Here is a 22202-nt window from a genome sequence, read left to right as displayed (position 1 = left end):
TCTGGTCTCCTTCCTATCAGAACGATATTGTGAAACTTGACAGGGTTCAGAAAAGATTTCCAAGGATGTTGCCAGGTTTGGAGGATTTGAGCTCTTAGGAGAGGTTGAATAGGCTGGGGCTTTTTTTTTCCCTGGAGCGTCAGAGGCTGAGGGGTGACATTATAGAGGTTTATAAAATTATGAGGGGCATGGATAGGATAAATAGGCAAAGTCTTTTTCCTGTGGTGGGGGAGACCAGAACTAGAGGGCATAGTTTTAGGGTGAGAGGGGAAAGATATAAAAGAGACCTAAGGGGCAATTTTTTTCACGCAGAGGGTGGTGCGTATATAGAACGAGCTGCCAGAGGAAGTGGCAGACGCTAGTACAATTGCAACATTTAAAAGGCATCTGGATGGGTATATGAATAGGAAGGATTTGAGGGGATATGGGCCAGGTGCTGACAGGTGGGACGAGATTGAATTGGGATATCTGATTGGCATGTACGAGTTGGACCGAACGGTCTGCTTCCGTGCTCTACAACTCTGACTCTTTGACTTCTTTCCTTTGCTAGTTCTTATTTCCAGTTAATCAATTCTATATCTTGATCTTCCCAGTCAAGTAATTTCTTACTCCTGCACAAAACACATCCTTAATTCAAATAGTTGCTGCAATTCCTTTTTCTTTCACCCTATTTGTACAAAATATCAAATACTCTTGTTAATTCAGTTTCCAACTTTGGTCGTTTTGCAACCGTGTCTCTGTAATGGCTACCATTATTTCAGTTTGTGCAGTCAATTTATCCCATTTCATTATCATTGCTGCATCCATTTAGACTTTAATGTATTAATTTAACTTTTTTCTCCAATCTGACTCTATGTGCTATTGCACTCTCATGTTTGTACACTGTATCAATTTCTGTCACATGTTTTGGTTTCAATTTCCCACATCACCTCCCTGCACGATGGAGATATTTTTAAACCCTGACTTCGATATTTTTGAACCCTGACTTCAGGTAAGTGATATAGTCTTTGCAACTGGGCTTCTCTGTTCAGAGATCAGTGTCTATCCCTCTAGCCACAATTCACTTGGTATTGGAGTCCTTTTTATACTCTCTATTTGACTGGCCAAATTTGGTACCACAGCACCATAGGCATTTTGCTTCATGAACAGCTGCAGTCCATTTGCTATAGATAGACCCACATTTCCATTAGGAGCACAGGAATTGGAGGATAGAGCAGATGAATGCATGGCTGAGGAGCTGGTGTATGGGAGAAGGATTCACATTTTTGGATCATTCGAAGCTGTTTTGGGGTAGAAGTGACCTGTACAAGAAGGACGGATTGCACCTAAATTGGAAGGGGACTATATACAGGCAGGGAGATTTGCTAGAGATGCTCGGGAGGATTTAAACTAGTAAGATGGGGGTGGGATCCAGGGAGATAGTGAGGAAAAAGATCAATCTGAGACTGCTCCAGTTGAGAACAGAAGCGAGTCAAACAGTCAGGGCAGGCAGAGACAAGGTAGAACTAATAAATTAAACTGCATTTCTTTCAATGTAAGGGGCCTAACAGGGAGGGCAGATAAATTCGGGGCGTGGTTAGGCATATGGGACTGGGATATCATAGCAATTACAGAAACATGGCTCAGGAATGGGCAGGACTGGCAGCTTAATGTTCAAGGATACAGATGCTATAGGAAGGATAGAAAGGGAGGCAAGAGAGGAGGGGGAGCGGCCTTTTTGAAAAGGGATAGCATTACAGCTGTGCTGAGGGAGGATATTTATGAAAATCCAGGGAAGATATTTGGGTGGAACTGAGAAATAAGAAAGGGATGATCACCTTATTGAGGTTATATTACAGACTCCCTAATAGCCAGAGGGAAATTGAGAAACAAACTTGTAAGAAGATCTCAGCTATCTGTAAGAATAATAGGGTGGTTATGGTAGGGAATTTTAACTTTCCAAATATCAACTGGGACTGCCATAGTGTTAAAGGTTTAGATGGAGAGGAATTTAAGTGCGAACAAGACAATTTTCTGGTTCAGTATGTGGATGTACCTACTAGAGAAGGTGCAAAACTTGACCTACTCTTGGGAAATAAGGCAGGGCAGGTGACTGAGGTGTCAGTGGGGGAGCACTTTGGGGCCAGTGACCATAATTCTATTCGTTTTAAAATAGTGATGGAAAAGGATAGACCAGATCTAAAAGTTGAAGTTCTAAATTGGAGAAAGGCCAATTTTGACAGTATTATGCAAGAACTTGCAAAAGCTGGTTGGAGGCAGATGTTCGCAGGTAAAGGGACGGCTAGAAAATGGGAAGCCTTCAGAAATGAGATAACGAGAATAGAGAGAAAGTACAGTCCTGTTGTGGTGAAAGGGAAGGCTGGTAGGTATAGTGAATGCTGGATGACTAAAGAAATTGAGGGTTTGGTTAAGAAAAAGCAGGTAGCATGTGTCAGATATAGACAGAATAGATCGAGTGAATCCTTAGAAGAGTAGAGAGGGAGTAGGAGTATACTTAGGAGGGAAATCAGGAGGGCAAAAAGGTGACATGAGATAGCTTTGGCAAATAGCGTTAAGGAGAATCCAAAGGGTTTTTACAAATACATTAAGGACTAATAGGTAACTAGGGAGAGAATAGGGCCCCTCGAAGATCAGCAAAACAATCTTTCTGTGGAGCCGTACACAATGGGGGAGATACTAAATGAGTATTTTGCATCAGTATTTACGGTGGAAAGAGACATGGAAGATATAGAATGTAGGAAACTCGATGGTGACATCTTGAAAAATGTCTATATTACAGAGGAGGAAGTGCTGGATGTCTTGAAATGCACAAAAGTGAATAAATCCCCAGGACCTGATCAGGTGTACACTAAAACTCTGGGAAGCTAGGGAAATGATTGCTGGGCCTCTTACTGAGATATTTGTATCATCGATAGTCACAGGTGAGGTGCCAGAAGACTGGAGGTTGGCTAACATGGTGCCATTCTTTAAGAGGGGTGATAAGGATAAGCCAGGGAACTATATACCAGTGAGCCTGACGTCAGTGTTTGGAAAGTTATTGGAAGGAATCCTGAGAGACAGGATACATGTGTATTTGGAAAGGCAAGGACTGATTAGGAATAGTCAACATGGCTTTGTGTGTGGGAAATCATGTCTCACAAATTTGATTGAATATTTTGAGAAAGTAACAGCGGATTGATGAGGGCAGAGTGGTAGATATGATCAATGTGGACTTCAGTAAGGCATTCAACAAGGTTCTCCATGGGAGACTGATTAGCAAGGTTAGATCTCATGGGGCGAACTAGCCATTTGAATAGAGAACTGGTTCAAAGGTAGAAGACAGAGGATGGTGGTGGGAGGTTGTTCCTCAGACTGGAGGCCTGTGACCAGTGGAGTCCATAAGGATCAGTGCTGGGTCACTACTTTTCATCATTTATATAATTGATTTGGATGCGAGCATAAGTATAGTTAGTAAGTTTGCAGATGACACGAAAATTGGAGGTGTAGTGGACAGTGAAGAAGGTTACCTCAGATTACAACAGGATCTTGATCAGATGGGCCAATGGGCTGAGAAGAGGCAGCTGGAGTTTAATTCTGATAAATGTGAGGTGCTGCATTTTGGGAAAGCAAATCTTAGTAGGACTTATACACTTAATGGTAAGGTCCTGGGGAGTGTTGCTGAACAAAGAGACCTTGGAGTGGGGGTTCATATCTCCTTGAAAGTGGAGTCGCAGGTAGATAGGATAGTGAAGGTGGTGTTTGGTATGAGTATTGAGTGTCGGAGTTGGGAGGTCATGTTGCGGCTGTACAGGACATTGGTTAGGCAACTGTTGGAATATTGCGTGCAATTCTGGTCTCCTTCCTATCGGAAAGATGTTGTGAAGTGAAACTTGAAAGGGTTCAGAAAAGATTTACAAGCATATTGCCAGGGTTGGAGGGGTTGAGCTGGAAGAGGCTGAACAGGCTGGGGCTGTTTTCCCTGGAGTGTCGGAGGCTGAGGGGTGATCTTATAGAGGTTTACAAAATTATGAGGGGCATGGGTAGGATAAATAGACCAAGTCTTTTCCCTGGGGTGGGGGAGTCCAGAACTAGAGGGCATAGGTTTCGGGTGAGGGGGGAAAGATATAAAAGAGACCTAAGGGGCAACCTTTTCACGCAGAGGGTGGTACGTGTATGGAATGAGCTGCCAAAGGATGTGGTGGAGGCTGGTACAATTGCAACATTTAAGAAGCATTTGGATGGGTATATGAATAGGAAGGGTTTGGAGGGATATGGGCCGGGTGCTGACAGGTGGGACTAGATTGGGTTGGGATATCTGGTCGGCATGGATGGGTTGGACCAAAGGGTCTGTTTCCATACTGTACATTTCTGACTCTAAATTCCAGGATTTTGACCATGAGACACTGAAGAAACAGCCATATATTTCAAAGTTAGGAAGGTAAATGGCTCAGCAGGAAACTTGCAGGTATTACTGTTGTCATGTATTTGTTACCCTTATCCAACCAGATGGCAGTGGTTTTGCGTTTGGAAGCTGCTGTATAAGAAGCCTTGGTGAATTTCTGCTGTACATCTTGGAGTATAGTAGAGTTTCAAATTTAGATGTGGACATAAATCCTTAACTTTGTTTTTGTCTCCATAGATGCTTCTTAACTTGCATTGTTTCTGTCGCATTTTCTGTTCTGATTTCAGATTTCCAGCATCTGTAGTGTTTTATTTTTGAACTTACAATGAACACTTCTTCATAATTTATTGTGTTATTGAATCAACTACACTGGAGATTGTTTTCCGGGTTCTAGAAATGTTTGTTTCTTTAAATTCTGTTACTCTCCTATTGCAATAATAACCCCACTTTGAATTGTATTCAATCCTTGGATAGTTTAAATAAGTGTGACTGTTGTATCAAGTTTAGATTACCCTGATCCTAGAATTCGGTGAGATTTTGCAGTGTATTTTTATTGACTGGTTGAATGGATTGCTATCTTGTGGTATGAAAATCCAGTCCAGGGTTTCTGCCTGATTTTTGGCTGGGTCCCGAAGTTTTTTGCCATTTCCGTTCAGTTAAACTTTGTATAACTACAAACACATTAATGAAAAAAAACTTAATTTGGCACTCACTGAGAAGGGGGGACTCCCTTGTGTGAATTTATCTAAAGATCTTATTATTCTACTCATGAAATTGTGGAAAACCCGTCACACAAGTGGCGAGCTGATTTGGTGTATCGAAGTGCACTTTTGCCTTGTTTGTTAGACCTCTTAAAAGTAGTTTTCCTCGAAACAGTTATATGTTGAAGTGAAGCTGACAAACTTTTCTCAAAAAGTAATTACACCGTAACGAAAATTGCTGTCCATAGTTTCACTCCAAAAGTAAACAACGCTCTGACTAATTTTATGTTGTAATTGTGACGTCTTCTTTGGGAAACCACCACCGAGCAAGACAAGCAGTGGAGAACTCTGTAGTATCATTTCGTAGCTCCCCTGTCGCATTTAGAAGAAAGATTTTGATTGATGAATTGCTGACATCCTGAATCAACGAACACTGCAACATATCGTTAATTCAGCAACCAGAGAGCGAGCCGGGGACGCGTGATGAAGGAACACTGTGCTCTGACTTTGGGCTGCTCAACTAATATCGATATGGACACTGTGCAGCAGCTGAACCCTGACTACATGCCTATGTGCTTGTTTACAGAAGAATCCTACCAAAAGTTAGCCATGGAGACTCTGGAAGAATTAGATTGGTGTTTGGACCAACTTGAGACAATACAGACCTACCGGTCAGTCAGTGAGATGGCTTCCAACAAGGTAAGAAATTATTTCTATGTGATCATGCTTGCGATGTAAAGAATGCAAAATTGCCCGACTGCAATGTGTTCAAAAAAAGGCTGTTTAAACTTTTTTTGTTATTTACGTCCTGGTTAGTTTATATTTTGCATAGGTGACATTTTCGTTGATCACTTTTTTTATAAACGCTTAATACAAATTTTATGTGAAAATCTTCATGTGTGAATCTAAAACCAAATCAAAGAACTGCTAAAAAGGAAATTTCTGGGCGATTGACTGGAAATTTCTGTAAGTTCCACCTACTGATCTCTGTTACCTGGCTGGTGAGAGTTCCGGAGTTACACTCCATAGCAGTATCCTGATGGATTGGAAAGATTGAACAAATGTCTATTATAAATACTTAATTTCTGTGAGTTAACTTTATTGTTACTATCTATAAAGATTTATTACTAGTAGAATAAAGAAACCATGTTTTATAATCCTCGTGCAATTCTGTTTTTAAATTGCCTGTCACCCTAAGAGACAGATGAATAACTGTAGCTACTTTGAAATGCCATTTAATGTTATGGCACTTCAGTTGATTATATAGCAACAAATCAAAGATAATAGTCAAAAATGCAGCTACAGTTCAACTGAATACATAAGGTTATGGAAAAGCAGATTAAATGCTTGTACAGATTAAATAGGTGACAAAGTGTAAAGATTACTAGCAAAAATTCAGTAGCTATTCACATCAGGATAAATGTTCAGGGGTTTAGGGGATGTAGTTTAAAACATAAGAACAGCCCTTTATGGGCCCTTTCACACCTGCTTCATCATTCAGTAAATTAATGTCTGAGCTGCTTCATGAATTCCATTTTTCTGCCCTATGCAACATTGCATTGTCACTGGGTGGAAAATTTCAAATCTCTCAATGCTGTGTGCAAAGAATTTTCTCCTTGTCTCAATTGCTAAGCCCTTATAAGGCAAGATTCTCCATCCAGGGGGAAAACAAAATCCTCTCAGCATTTATTTTAGTGAGACCAAATAGTTTGTTATATCAGTATGTTAACTTTGTGATTTATGTACAAAGACCACACAAATCCCTCCGCACTAGGCTCTGACCTTTTAAAATAGCTTTCTTTTTTCAATCTTCCAAACTGGATTATTTCTTTCTTTCTCCATCCTGTCATTATAGTCAATTTATACTTCATAATGGTAAGAGGGCATTAGTGATTAAGACCATGTTAGAGAAAAACAGTAAAAAAATTCAGATATATTCAGTTATATCTGAATTCAGTAAACATTCATATAAAGTTAGACAACTTGAATGTTCTAAACAAAGATGCTGCAGATGGAAGATGTGTAGGAACTAACAATATGGATTTCACCCAAATGGCTATTTTGATCTAAAACTAAACTTTCCTCTTCAGATTTTATGAATTCCTTCTTATTTGGACTATATTTACTCCTTCGTTTATTGTCCTAACTATCACCTTAGTTATTCATTCATCAAAACACTGATTTAAGCAATTTAAGAGCAGTCCATCCCCATAGAGCAAATCCTTCTTTCCCAGTTATTTTGCCAGTATCCCATGATCTGAAATTTCTCCCTCCTCCCCACATTCCCCAACCACTTTTAGTCATGCATTCAGGTAGTATGGTGGCTCAGTGGTTTGCACTAGCGTCTCACAGTGCCAAGGACACAAAGTCAATTCCACCCTCATGTGACTGTGTGGAGTTTGCACATTCTCCCTGTGTCTGCGTGGTGTTTTCCTCCTGGTGCACTGGTTTCCTCCCACAGTTCAAAGATATGCAAGCTAAGTGGATTTGCCATAGGAAAGTTAGGGTAGCGTGTGTATGTGATGCTCTTTGGAAGGTCAACGTGGACTCAATTGGCCGAATGGCCTGCTTCCACACTGTAAGGATTCTATGATTTAAGTTTAACTATTGTGGATGCTTTAAATCTGAAACAAACACAGGACATGTTGGAGAAACTCAGCAGGGCTGACAGCATCTGTGAAGAAAGAAACAAGAGTTAATGTTTTGAGTTTGATATGACTTTTCAGAATGGCTTTGCAGAAAATCATATCAGACTCGAAATGTTAACTCTCTTTCTCTCCACAGATGCTGCCAGACTTGATTAATTTCTCCAAAATTTATTTAAACTTCAAATCTATTTGACCTATTCCATATTGTACGTCACTTAGGTTCTTTCCAGAAATAATTTCCTTTTGAGGTTTTGTTTTGTGTATCATATCTTAGCTTCCTAAGCTCACACAACAGAATTCCATTCTTAGTTTTATCTGTACCCTTTATTCATGTATGAATTGTGTCTAAAGGATCCTCTGCACCTTTCTCTAGCCTCGTGGAGACATACTTAACCCCTGACAGAGGGTAACTATCACTTTTTTAAGGACTTCTGGTTAAGGCTGCACCAGTATGGTTTTGATTCACACTGGTAGTTAAGTATCCCATACACATTGGATAATGGCAAAAGCTAAGACTTGCTACAGGTGAGATCCCCTCACCTAACGGAATTGCAGCCACATCCTGCTTTCCCTGACTGCTAAATATTAAACCATGCCCAACCACATGAATATGTGTGTGTTCTGAGTCAAAATGTCACGGTATCTCTGTCACTCCTTGTTGCTTTACAATCTCTATGCCTCGGTTTTGAGGTCAACTTTGAACCGAAGTTCTTTGACTTATGTACACTTACCACAAATAAAGCTTCCTGATTTCATACTGGTCTTCACAAACTTCACAACACCATATCTCCTGTACTGACATCTAAATTTATACATTTAATTAACTGATGCTTTATAGGAGTAATTCACTCAGCCATTCAAACAGTTCAGCTGTATTTTGGTATATAATATGCTGGTTTGAAGTGAACTGGAAAGGTTTGGTGCTTTAAAGTTCTACAATAAGACAGAAAAGGTACGTATAACAGGTACAGCAATGTGGACATTTTGTATTGCGTTGGACTGCATTTTGTTTTGATGGGAAATGTTTCCATGAGTTTTTAAGTTGAACATCCTTCTTTTCTTAGCTTGAACAGTTGCTGTTCAGCAAAAAAGGTGTTGCAATCCTGTGGGAGTCATAAAGGGGAAGGAAGACTGAACGTTGTACATTCTAAGGAAAAATTATTTTACATTTTATTTGTTCATAAGTGTTCAAAATCTATTGGTATGTCATATTAATGTGGTTAACTACATCACTTACATAAAAATCATACATGCTGCTTGGCCTTCCCCACACAAAAGTTATATCCCAACAATTTTCATGTGTAAAGATTGTGCACCATTAAATGTTTAACTTTAGTTAGAATGGGACAGTCTGGGGGTAAAATCAGAATAATATTTGTGTGTTGAAATAAAGGTTAAGGGTAGTCATGACTCTGTATTCAAAAACAGGATGCCTGGATTCCTAATAACTATGAAAGGAAGACCAGTCAGTGAAACAATGTGGAGTGGAAAATATAGTCCAAATGTGAGCGCATTGATTGCAATTGCACAAACACTGACTGTTCCTCTGACCAGACCATTACCAAGTTCCTGATTGTGTCACTGAAGCTAAAAGACGTCATTGCAGACTGATAGTAGACACCATGCATCTGTTTAAAGAGTGACTCGCATTTCCTGTCTCATTCCTGGCTCCTTCAGAGAATTGCAAAGACGCTCAGACATCCGGAATGTAGGCATATGCAACTACTAATCTCCAATTCAGAATATTGAATACAGATAATCAACTAAATGCTACTATGGTTAACCAATACTAAAGTAAGATTGATAAGCTATAAGTTCATTCCAAATATCTAACTAATGCTACACAGTGCTAGCATTATTAATATAAGTTGCTGTTGTGAAATTTGTTTTGGGTGGGAAGTGAGAACACCCAGAAAAACTGCGTCATTTTCCCTATAATGATGCAAGTGTAAGTGGAAAACAATGAGATGTTTTGATACAATATAGGTAATGCACTTCCTTTTTGGTTTATAAAACATTCTTTGTATTCAATAGTTCAACTTTATATTGCCCTTTCCTTAATCATACCTGTTTAGTGAATTACATCACATGACATTTCGACAATTACACCTTAAAATGTCCATATTACAGAGGAGAAGGAGCTGGATGTCTTAAAACACAATATTATGTGCAATTCTGGTCTTCCTCCTATTGGAAGGATGTTGTGAAACTTGAAAGGGTTCAGAAAAGATTTACAAGGATGTTGCCAGGGTTGAAGGATTTGAGCTATAGGAAGGGGCTAAATAGGTTGGGGCTATTTTCCTTGGAGCATCGGAGGCTGAGGGGTGACCTTGTAGAGGTTTATAAACAATGAGGGGCATGGATAGGGTAAATAGACAAGTCTTTTCCCTGGGATTGGGGGAGGGGGGATCCAGAATGAGAGGGCCTATGTTTATGATGAGAGGGGTGATGTTTTCACACCGAGGATGGTGCATGTATGGAATGATCTACCAGAGCAGGTAGTGATGCATTTAAAAGACATCTAGATGGGTATATGAATAGGAAGTGTTTAGAGGGATATGGGCCAAGTACTGTTTAATAGGACTAGATTAGGTTAGGATATCTGGTCAGCATGGACGAGTGGACGAAAGGGTCTGTTTCCGTGCTGTATGTCTCTGTGACTCTATGACTGTATATGTCAATCATCAGAAGGTATATAGAGTCAATATTGGAACTAACAGGACAGACATCATGACAAGGTATCTTAGTGGCTTCATTTACATACAAGAGAATTACACTCTTTAATACCATGAGCTGGAAATATGCCAATATGATTGGGGGCAAGAATCCAGTAAGTTGAACTTGGACACTCCAGTGGCAATTCTGGTGTGAAGTTAAATATTTCAGTGCTTAGAGAAGTATATCACTTTTTTTTTTGTTTGAGGAGTGGCTCACTTGCCATTGCAGGCATCTAATTTTCACATTAAATTCTATTGGACCTGATATGATAAGATACAGTTCCGAAACTTAACAAAAACCTATTTAATGCAGCTGTGTGCCAAAGTTCTATTTTCCACAATAGCCATCCTACAGAATTTTGCGTAAAACTGAAATTAGTACCATTGAAATTTGAGTCTCTTGCAACAGCACTGAACTGTTGAAAGGGTTGTTTGAGATTAGGGAGGGGATTTTACATAGAAAGCAGAATGTTTGTGGACATACTATCAGCCGCTTGCATTTTGTGAGAGGTATTGGTTGAGGATGAACTGACATTTGATAAGATTCAGGGTTAACTCTCAATCTGAGCTCAATTGCAACAGGCCCTTAAATGTGGAGCATTGTCCATACCTCCATGGTTATCAGAAGATGCAGTAGTGCCTCTCCTCCACTGGTTCTCACAATTCCCTCTTATCACATGCAATCTTATCCTGCACAAAGGAAAAAATGTTTATGAATTGCTATCATTATGAATCACTATGCATTAAGGTAATATCGAAAAGGGTGGCATTGGAAAAGCATAGCAGGTCAGGCAGCATCTGAGGAGCAGGAGAGTTAACGCTTTGAGAATAAGCCATTCATCAGGAATGTGCCTGACATCGTTTTCACATACATTCAGCTATGAAGTGTATATGTAAGGCTTGCAGCAATGGTAAGTGTGTGAGGGTGAAATTGAACATCTTAAAGGTAAGTATGAGTTCAGATTGCTGAGTAATGGGGTTTTAAAAATGTGTTGCTGGAAAAGCGCAGCAGGTCAGGCAGCATCAAGGGAACAGGAGAATCGACGTTTCAGGCATAAGCCCTTCTTCAGGAAGAAGGGCTTATGCCCGAAACGTCGATTCTCCTGTTCCTTTGATGCCGCCTGACCTCCTGCGCTTTTCCAGCAACACATTTTTAAGCTCTGATGTCCAGCATCTGCAGTCCTCACTTTCTCCTGAGTAATGGGGTTGTAGTGTATTGAGCTTGAGCTGGGTAATCCGAGATGGAGGACGGGAAAAATTTCTAGCTGTAACAGCTGCTCCTTGTTTTTTGAGGTATTTTAGGTGCTAGAGGTGATTTCCTCGAATTCCAGGAGCAGCAATTACTGTCTCCTATGCTGTTGCATTGTTTTGGAACTTTGGAAAAAGAAAGTCAAAACAACAGCAGTTTAAAATGGAGAAGAACAGACAAAGGAAGCACATGGTGAGGACAGTGCGGGGGGGGGAGAGAGAGAGAGAGAACCTGCACAGTTACTGTTTTTGCTGTTTGAATTCATGTATCGCTGGACATCGGAGTTCGTCTGGGAAAATTAACAAACAGTGAAATTCACAACTAATGTTGGAGGAACCTGTTTGGGTGAAATTCACAGCACAGAATCAGATAAGTTAATCGTTGTTTTAAGTGTGTCCAACAGAGAGGCTGCAGTGGTGAGTAGAGTGGGTTCTTTCTTGATTATATGTTTTTGGAGATATGTCTCTTGATTAAACTTAAAATATAAGCCATAACTATTAATTTAACCTGGGGCAGTGTTTTGTAGAGGAATAAGATGGTGTTATTTTCTGGGTCTGTAGATTGTGAAGGAGCAAAAATGGCTATTTGTCAGATGTGGGAGTTTAAAGAGAGTTTAAGGGTTACTGCGGATTATATCTGCCATAAATGCTGTCGGCTACGAATCTTATCAGATCGAATGGATCAGTTGGAGAGACAGTTAGAAGCAATGAGGAATTTGCAACAGCATCAGTATATGATGGATGCTAGTTTATAGGAAGGGGGGAAAGTCTCAGATACAGTCACAAACAGGTATGCTGTTTTGGAAAATGTAGGAGGTGATGGATTCTCAGGGGAACGTAGCACGAACTGCCACGTTTCTGGTCTTGAGACAGGATCTAATGCAATGAGGTGTATGTCGGCTTCCATTTGTGTTAGGGGATTCTGTAGTCCGAGGTCCGTGGCCAGCAGTGAAAAAGCAGAATGGTGAGTTGCTTTCATGGTGCCAGGATCAAGGATGTCTCAGAGAGGGTGCAGAATGTTCTCACGGGGAAAAGAGGCCAGCAAGAGGTCATTGTCCACATTGGAACCAACGACATAGGAAGGGAAAAGGTAGAGATTCTGAAGGGAGATTACAGAGAGTTGGCAGAAATTTAAAAATGAGGTCCTCAAGAGTAGTAATATCTGGATTACTCCCAGTGCTACGAGCTAGTGAGGGTAGGAATAGGAGGATAGAGCAGATGAATGCATGGCTGAGAAGCTGGTGTATGGGAGAAGGATTCATATTTTTGGATAATTGGAATCTCTTTTGGGGTAGAAATGACCTGAACAAGGAGGATGGATTGCACCTAAATTGGAAGGGGACTAATATACTGGCAGGGAAATTTGCTACAGCTGCTCGGGAGGATTTAAACTGATAAAGTGAGGGGTGGGACCCAGGGAGGTAGTGAGGAAAAAGATCAATCTGAGACTGGTACAGTTGAGAACACAAGCGAGTCAAACAGTCAGGGCAAGCAGGGACAAGGTAGGACTAATAAATTAAACTACATTTATTTCAATGCAAGGGGCCTAACAGGGAAGGCAGATGAACTCAGGGCATGGTTAGGAACATGGGACTGGGATACCATAGCAATTACAGAAACATGGCTCAGGGATGGGCAGGACTGGCAGCTTAATGTTCCAGGATACAAATGCTACAGAAAGGATAGAAAGTGAAGCAAGAGAGGAGGGGGAGTGGTATTTTTGATGAGGTATGTGTTGTGAGGGAGTTGTGTTGTGTTGTTGTGTTGTGTTGTATTTACAGCTGTGTTGAGGGAGGATATTCCTGGAAATACATCCAGGGAAGTTATTTGGGTGGAACTGAGAAATAAGGAAGGGATGATCACCTTATTGGGATTGTATTATAGACCCCGAATAGTCAGAGGGAAATTGAGAAACAAACTTATAAAGAGATCTCAGCTATCTGTAAGAATAATAGGGTGGTTATGGTAGGGGATTTTAACTTTCCAAACATAGACTGAGACTGCCATAGTGTTAAGGGTTGAGATGGAGAGGAATTTGTTAAGTGCGTACAAGACAATTTTCTGATTCAGTATGTGGATGTACCTACTAGAGAAGGTGCAAAACTTGACCTACTCTTGGGAAATAAAGCAGGGAAGGTGACTGAGGTATCAGTGGGCGACCATAATTCTATTAGATTTAAACTAGTGATGGAAAAGGATAGACCAGATCTAAAAGTTGAAGTTCTAAATTGGAGAAAGGCCAATTTTGACGGTATTAGGCAAGAAGTTTTGAAAGCTGGGGGCAGATGTTCACAAGTAAAGGGACGGCTGGAAAATGGGAATCCTTTAGAAATGAGATAACGAGAATCCAGAAAAAGTATATTCCTTTCAGGGTGAAAGGAAAGGCTGGTAGGTATAGGGAATGCTGGATGACTAAAGAAATTGAGGGTTTGGTTAAGAAAAAGAAGGAAGCATATTTAAGGTATAGGCAGGATAGATCAAATGAATCATTAGAGGAGTATAAAGGAAGTAGGAGTATACTAGAGAGGGAAATAAGGAGGGCAAAAAGGGGACACGCGATAGCTTTGGCAAATAGAATTAAGGAGAATCCAAAGGGTTTTTACAAATACATTAAGGACAAAAGAGTAACTGGGAAGAGAATAGGACCACCCAAAGTTCGACAAAGTGGCCTTTGTGTGGAGCTGCATAAAATGGGGGAGATACTAAACGAGTATTTTGCATCAGTATTTACTGTGGAAATGGATATGAAAGATATAGACTGTAGGGAAATAGATGATGACATCTTGCAAAATGTCCAGATTACAGAGGAGGAAGTGCTGGATATCTTGAAACGGGTAAAGATGGATAAATCCCCAGGACTTGATCAGGTGTACCCTAGAAATCTATGGGAAGCTAGAGAAGTGATTGCTGGGCTTCTTGCTGAGATATTTGTATCATCGATAGTCACAGCTGAGGTGCTGGAAGACTGGTGGTTGGCTAACGTGGTGCCACTGTTTAAGAAGGGTGGTAAAGACAAGCCAGGGAACTATAGCCCGGTGAACCTGACCTCTGTGGTGGGCAAGTTGTTGGAGGGAATCCTGAGGGACAGGATGTATATGTGTTTGGAAAGGCAAGGACTGATTAGGGATAGTCAACATGGCTTTGTGCATGGGAAATCATGTCTCACAAACTTGATTGAGTTTTTTGAGAAAGTAACAAAGAGGATTGATGAGGGCAGAGTGGTAGATGTGATCTATATGGACTTCAGTAAGGCGTTTGACACGGTTCCCCATGGGAGACTGATTAGCAAGGTAAGATCTCATGGAATACAGGGAGAACTAGCCATTTGGATACAGAACTGGCTCAAAGATGGAAGACAGAGGGTGATGGTGGAGGGTTGTTTTTCAGACTGGAGGCCTGTGACTAGTGGAGTGCCACAAGGATCGGTGCTGGGTCCTCTACTTTTTGTCATTTACATAAATGATTTGGATGCGAGCATAAGAGGTACAGTTCGTAAGTTTGCAGATGACACCAAAATTGGAGGTTTAGTGGACAGCGAAGAGGGTTACCTCAGATTACAACAGGATCTTGACCAGCTGGGCATGTGGTCTGTGAAGTAGCAGATGGAGTTTAATTCAGATAAATGCGAGATGCTGCATTTTGGGAAAGTAAATCTTAGCAGGACTTATACACTTAATGGTAAGGTCCTAGGGAGTGTTGCTGAACAGAGACCTTGGAGTGCAGGTTCTTAGCTCCTTGAAAGTGTAGTCGCAGGTAGATAGGATAGTGAAGAAGGCGTTTGGTACACTTTCTTTTACTGGTCAGAGTACTGAGTTCAGGAGTTAGGAGGTCATGGTGCGGCTGTACAGGAAATTGGTTAGGCCACTGTTGGAATATTGCGTGCAATTCTGGTCTCCTTCCTATCGGAAAGATGTTGTGAAACTTGAAAGGGTTCAGAAAAGATTAACAAGTATGTTGCCAGAGTTGGAGGATTTTAGCTATAGGGAGAGGCTGAACAGGCTGGGGCTGTTTTCCCTGGAGCGTCTGAGGCTAAGGGGTGATCTTATAGAGGTTTACAAAATTATGAGGGGCATGGATTGGGTAAATAGTCTTTTCCCTGGATTCAGGGAGTCCAGAACTAGAGGGCATAGGTTTAGGGTGAGAGGGGAAAGATATAAGAGACATAAGGGGCAACGTTTTCACGCAGAAGGTAGTATGTGTATGGAATGAGTTGCCAGAGGATGTGGCAGAGGCTGGTACAATTTCAACATTTAAGAGGCATTTGGATGGGTATATGAATAGGAAGGGTTTGGAGGGATATGGGGCGGGTGCTGGCAGTTGGGACTAGATTTGGTTGGGATATCTGGTCGGCATGGACGGGTTGGTCCGAAGGGTCTGTTTCCATGCTGTATATCTCTATGACTCTGAGTAGTGAGGTTGGTGGTGTATTGGATAGGAGCTGCTATTGGAACATAGGTTCACAGGCCTTGAGCACTTGTGTGATATCACTTCAGCCAGGTCTTTAGGGCATTCACTGACCACAAAGTCCCATTCTCTTTGCAGGATATTTCTTGAGGGTCTCCCTGTTCTTGACAGAAACATCATCTCTCTCCTTTCTATCATTTGGACTAAAGCCTCCAGCACCACATCAGAGAACATGGTGGCCTCTTTTCATCCTCCTGTCCCATGAGTAGTTTACTTGCTTTCATTCAGAATAGTCCCTCCAGCTTCTGCAGTCTGAATGCATTGTGCCTTTAAGGAGGACAAACAACCTTTGAAAGGCGTGGACTATCCATAGCTCGTTTTAGTTTCCGTTTTCATGCACTCCGATCCCCTGCTCAGCATTAAGGTAGTCAGTAGTATATTTCATACAGGGTTACTCACTGTAATCATCGTGATGAAGAAACACCACAAAGATTATGTGCAGCTTGCATCGCCTTGACCACGGCCTAATTGAGTGTCACAGTTTCATTTCCAGCTAAAGAACTTCACTGAAAATTTTGCCCAGGATATCATTAGTATAAGCTGTGATAATGTTGCATGAAGGTGAAGAAATCTGTATAGAATTTCTGCTTTTGGGCTCAGTTAACTATTAAAATGGCATTTTACCCTTTCATTGTTGTGTGTACACTGGTGAGAAATGTGGTGGAGTATAGAGAAAATGGGGAAAAAAAATCCCCAAGTTGCCTTATTCACTGGAAAGCCACTGGTGTAAACTGATAATGAGTGCATCTATGGGTGGCTGATGAAAGAATTCCCTGGTCAAAAAGGGAGGTTCTGCATCATGCCAACTTCTATTCCCAACTCCATGGCTAATTAACATTCCAAATGGAGCACAAAGGGGAATCAGATGTTTTTCAAAATTAAAATTTACTATCAATATTTCACATTGATTTTACCTCATTCATCTGTTGAAACTAGCTTAGTCAGAAAGCTAAATATACTGGCACACCTCATTTGATAAGGTATAGCACCACCATGTAAACCGACTCTGTTCCTTGCTAACTTTGTAGTCAGACCCTCTCACCTTATGCATGCCCTTTATCAATAATGTGTACATCCAAAGCATCACAGTTCTGACTCTGTTATGTCCTTGCATTTAGATAATTTGTTGGAAGACTGTTGTAAACTTTGCTGTCACGCACATTCAAATCACATCAGTTTTGTATGTGCTGTGCATTTGTCTTACAGTTGTGCCATTCAAAGTATATTCTCTCACTGAACTATATTATTGACACATACACAGCTTCTCACTCAATATCATCAGCTTCCCTATGTGAAGAAAGCTTTTTTAAAGCTTTTAATTGTTAATGTTTCTGGTGGATGTCTGCATCATTCACAATAATGCATGCAAATATCATATTTCATCCATGGGACCTGAAGTAGGGAGCATCTGTGGCACAATGCCTTTTATTGGGGAAAATTGGGGCACCGGGAAACTCTGTTTCCATCTCCGTAGCTGCTATATATTTACAGCTTTTTCAGTTTATATTTCAGATTTTCAATGTTCACTATTTTGTTTTTGGTTCATTTTATGACTGGTCTTAGCTGCATTCTGCATCCTTGTTGAATTTTCAGTTACTGTTTGCTACCTCAGTGTCCTGTTTACTGCATACACACAGGTTATATTCATGGAGAAGAAATGTTCTTGAAGCTATGCTTACAATTACATTTTACTTAAGTCACCTTCCGTAGAACAAAATTATTTTTGAGTTTGAAATAGGAATGCTACTTACCAGAAATGCTTTCGACACAGCATTTGTGAGAACCTAGTGAGGCAGGAGGAGGTGGTACGTGTATGAATGCAGGTCACGCATTTAAATGACTGTCTGTTAAAACATCAGACAGTTAAATAGCTTTATGCACTAACAAAACTCATAAAGATGGAGAAACCCAACAGATCTGCCATCATCTGTGAAGATAAATCAGTGTTAATATTTTGATTCCAATGACCAGATTCTCAATGTCCACTGTTCTTTGTTTTAGTGTAATGTTGTGCACTAGCTTGTTCTGCCTGGATGTTTAATTTTATTGATATATTCAAAGGCCTTATTTTCATACACTCAATGAATTACAAATGATGCTTGTGTAGTGCCTTGGTTTTCCAGTATTACCAGCCTCCCTTTCATTTTAATGCAAGTATCATTAAATTAACAAAATTAAATCATAAATTCAATGCACATAAAAATGGGCAGGTGTCAATGCAGAACAGTTGGGCTCTGGTAAGTTCAGTTGGTAAGTTGTTTGATGAAGATAATGTGCTTTTTCATGCCAAATGTAGCGTTAGGTGTGAGATTTTTGGTATACGGACTTCTGAAGTATGAAAATAAAACACATCTTGAAATGATGGCAAAATGCTCAATTAGCTGGCTTACATTTCACAAGATAATACTGGGAAAGTCTTTCAACCTATCTCTATTTATCCATCTAAAGCAATCCTAATATGCTGTTAATTGTAGCATCCATTTTAAAAAAAAATTGCAGGATTAGTACCTTCCCTACTCTATCTAAAATCTTGTTCCACATGATCCTCCTTTATGTGAAGAAGAATTCTATGATATCTCACCTAAAACTAACGATCTCCAGTTTGATCTTTAAATTGTTCTAATCCTGCATTTAAATTAGTTTAATGTAAACTAATATTTTAAGTTACTTTTTCTATCCCTTAACAATTGTATTACTCTTACAATATTGATCCTTTTCATCTGACTGGAAAATCCAGAATCCTTGAATCTTTCCTTGACTCAAATTTCATTTACTGAGATCATCTGTTCAAAGACATCAACATTTCACTACCTCTTTCTTCACTATCCACAACTCTACCAACCTTGGAGTCATCTACAAAGTTACTAACCCATCCTTCCACACTGTCATCCAGGTCATTTATAAAAATGATAAACAGCAGTGGAACCAAAACAGATCCTTGTGGTACACCACTAGCAACTGAACTCCAGGATGAAATTTCCCATCAACAACCGCTCTCTGTCTTCTTTCAGCTAGCCAATTTCTAATCCAAACCGCTAAGTCACCCTCAGTCCCATGCCTCCATATTTTGTGCAATAATCTATCGTGGGAAACCTCATCAAGTGCCTTACTGAAGTCCATATACACCACATCAATCGTTTTATACTCATTAACCTGTTTGGTCACCTTCTCAAGGAGCTTAATAAGGTTTGTGAGGCATGACCTACCTTTCTCAAAACAGTGTTGACTATCCCTATCAACTTACTCCTTTCTTGAAAATGATAAATCCTATCTCTTATAACCCATTCCAACACTTTGCACACAACCAAAGTAAGGCTCACTGGTCTATAATTAGCAGGGTTGTCTCTACTCCCCTTACTGAAAAGGGAACAACATTTGCTATCCTCCAGTCTTACAACATTATTCCTGTAGACAATGGCAATGTACAGATCAAAGCCAAAGGCTCGGCAATCTCCTCCCTGGCTTCCCAGAGAACCAGGAATAAATTCCATCCAGCCCAGGAACCTACCTATTTTCGCAGTTTCCAGAATTGTTAACATCTCCTCCTTGTGAACCTCAATCCCGTGTAGTCTAGTAGCCTCTATCTCCGTCTTATCCTTGACAATATTGTCTTTTTCCAGTGTGAATACTGACAATATTCATTTTGCTCTTCCCCCATCTCCTCTGACTCCATGCACAACTATCTTTGGCCCTAATCTTACTCTAGTCATTCTTTTAGTCCTGATATACCCACAGAAGGCCTTAGGGTTTTCCTTGATCCCATCCAGCAATGACTTCTTAAGTCCCCTCCTGGATTTTCTTAGCTCTCTCTTTAAGTTTTTCTGGCTAACTTGTAACACTCAAGCACCCTAATTGAGCCTTCCCGTTTCATCCTAACATAAGCCACCTTTTTCCTCTTGACAAGAGCTTCAACTTCTTTAGTGAACCACGGCTCCCAGGCTTGACAATTTCCTCCCTACCTGACGGGTACATACTTATCAAGGACCCACAACAGCTGCTCCTTGAATAAGCTCCACATTTCAATTGTGCCCATCCCCTGCAATTTCCTTACCCATCCTATGAATCCTAAATCTTGCCTAATTATGTCATAATTACCTTTCCCCAGCTATAACTCTTGCCCTGCATTATAACCTATCCCTTTACATCACTAAAGTAAACATAACCGAATTGTGATCAGTGTCACCAAAGTGCTCATCTACCCTCAAATCTAAGGAGAAAGTGAGGACTGCAGATGCTGGAGACCAGAGTTGAAAAATGTGATGCTGGAAAAACACAGCAGGCCAGGCAGCATCAGAGGAGCAGGAGAATTGATGTTTCGGGCATAAGCCCTTCTTCAGGAATGAGGCTGGTGTGCCAAGTGGGCGGTTTACTACAAACCGACCCACTCCCACAGCTACCTAGATTACACCTCCTCCCACCCTGTCCCCTGTAAAAACGCCATCCCATATTCCCAATTCCTTCACCTCTGCCGCATCTGCTCCCAGGAGGACCAATTCCACTACCGAATAACCCAAATGGCCTCCTTCTTCAAAGACCGCACTTTCCCCTCCGACGTGGTTGATGATGCTCTCCACCGTATCTCCTCCACTTCCCGCTCCTCCGCCCTTGAACCCCGCCCCTCCAATCGCCACCAGGACAGAACCCCACTGGTCCTCACCTTCCACCCTACCAACCTCCGGATACATCGTATCATCTTCCATCATTTCCGCCATCTCCAAACAGACCCCACTACCAAGGATATATTTCCCTCCCCACCCCTATCAGTGTTCCGGAGAGACCACTCCCTTGTCAGGTCACACCCCCCACCAACCCAACCTCCACTCCCGGCATCTTCCCCTGCAACCGCAAGAAGTGCAAAACTTGCGCCCACACCCCCCCCTCACCTCCCTCCAAGGCCCCAATGGATCCTTCCATATCATTCGCAAATTCACCTGCACCTCCACACACACCATTTACTGTATCCGCTGCACCCAATGTGGTCTCCTCTACTTTGGGAAGACAGGCCACCTACCTGCGGAACATTTCAGGGAACACCTCTGGAACACCTGCACCAACCAACCCAACCGCCCCATGGCTGAACACTTTAACTCCCCCTCCCACTCCGCCAAGGACATGCAGGTCCTTTGCCTCCTCCATCGCCAGACCCTGACCACATGACGCCTGGAGGAAGAGCGCCTCGTCTTCCACCTAGGAACCCTCCAACCACACGGGATGAATGTAGATTTCCCCAGTTTCCTCATTTCCGCTCCCCCCACCTTATCTCAGTCCCAACCCCCGGATTCAGCACCACCCCCTTGACCTGCAATCTTCTTCCCGACTTCTCCGCTCCCACCCCCTCTCCAGTCTATCACCCTCACCCTCACCTCCTTCCACCTATCGTATTCCCAGCGCCCCTCCCCCAAATTCCCTCCCCCCTAACTTTTATCTTAGCCCACTTGGCACATCAGCCTCATTCCTGAAGAAGGGCTTATGCCCGAAACGTTGATTCTCCTCCTCAGATGCTGTCTGGCCTGCTGTGTTTTTCCAGCAACACATTTTTCAACTCTACCCTCAAATCTCATACCTGGCCAGGTTCATTACCCAGTACCAAATCCAATGTGGCCTCACTCCTTGTTGGCCTGTCGACATACTGTGTCAGGAAACCCTCCTGCACACACTGGACTAAAACTGACCCATCTAATGTACTCGAACTATAGTATTCCCAGTCAATATTTGGAAAGTTAAAATCCCCCATAACTACCCTGTCACTCTCGCTCCTATTGAGAATTATCTTTGCTATACTTCCCTCTACATCTCTGGAACTATTTGGAGTCCTATAGAAAACTTTCAACAAGGTGACCTCTCCTTTCCTGTTCCTAACCTCAGCCCATACTACCTCAGTAGACGAGTCCTCAAACATCCTTTCTGCTACTGTAATACTGTCCTTGATTAACAATGTCACAACCACCCCCTCTTTTATCATCTTCTCTGTTCTTACTGAAACATCTAAGACCCGGAACCTGCAACAACCATTCCTGTTCTTGCTGTACCCATGTCTCCAAAA

At 41.4% G+C, this 22202-nt stretch overlaps 1 protein-coding gene across 3 annotated transcripts in view; it reads left to right on the top strand.

Moving 5' to 3' along the window:
- The window catches only part of pde4ba (phosphodiesterase 4B, cAMP-specific a), a 629074-nt gene that overhangs the window by 552428 nt on the left and 54444 nt on the right, over positions 1 to 22202 (top strand). For all 3 annotated transcript variants that reach the window (XM_043699422.2, XM_043699426.2, XM_043699428.2), the window contains one exon: positions 5669 to 5781. In XM_043699422.2, the coding sequence (XP_043555357.1) occupies positions 5669 to 5781 (113 nt within the window). The remainder of the gene's footprint in view (positions 1 to 5668; positions 5782 to 22202) is intronic.

This window comes from Chiloscyllium plagiosum, unplaced genomic scaffold, assembly GCF_037043375.1.
Source record: "Chiloscyllium plagiosum isolate Xiang-an unplaced genomic scaffold, Cpla_swu_hap1 HiC_scaffold_9, whole genome shotgun sequence".
Taxonomy (NCBI): domain Eukaryota; kingdom Metazoa; phylum Chordata; class Chondrichthyes; order Orectolobiformes; family Hemiscylliidae; genus Chiloscyllium; species Chiloscyllium plagiosum.
The sequence above is the reverse complement of the archived record's forward strand: the minus strand, read 5'-3'. Positions and strand labels throughout refer to the sequence as shown.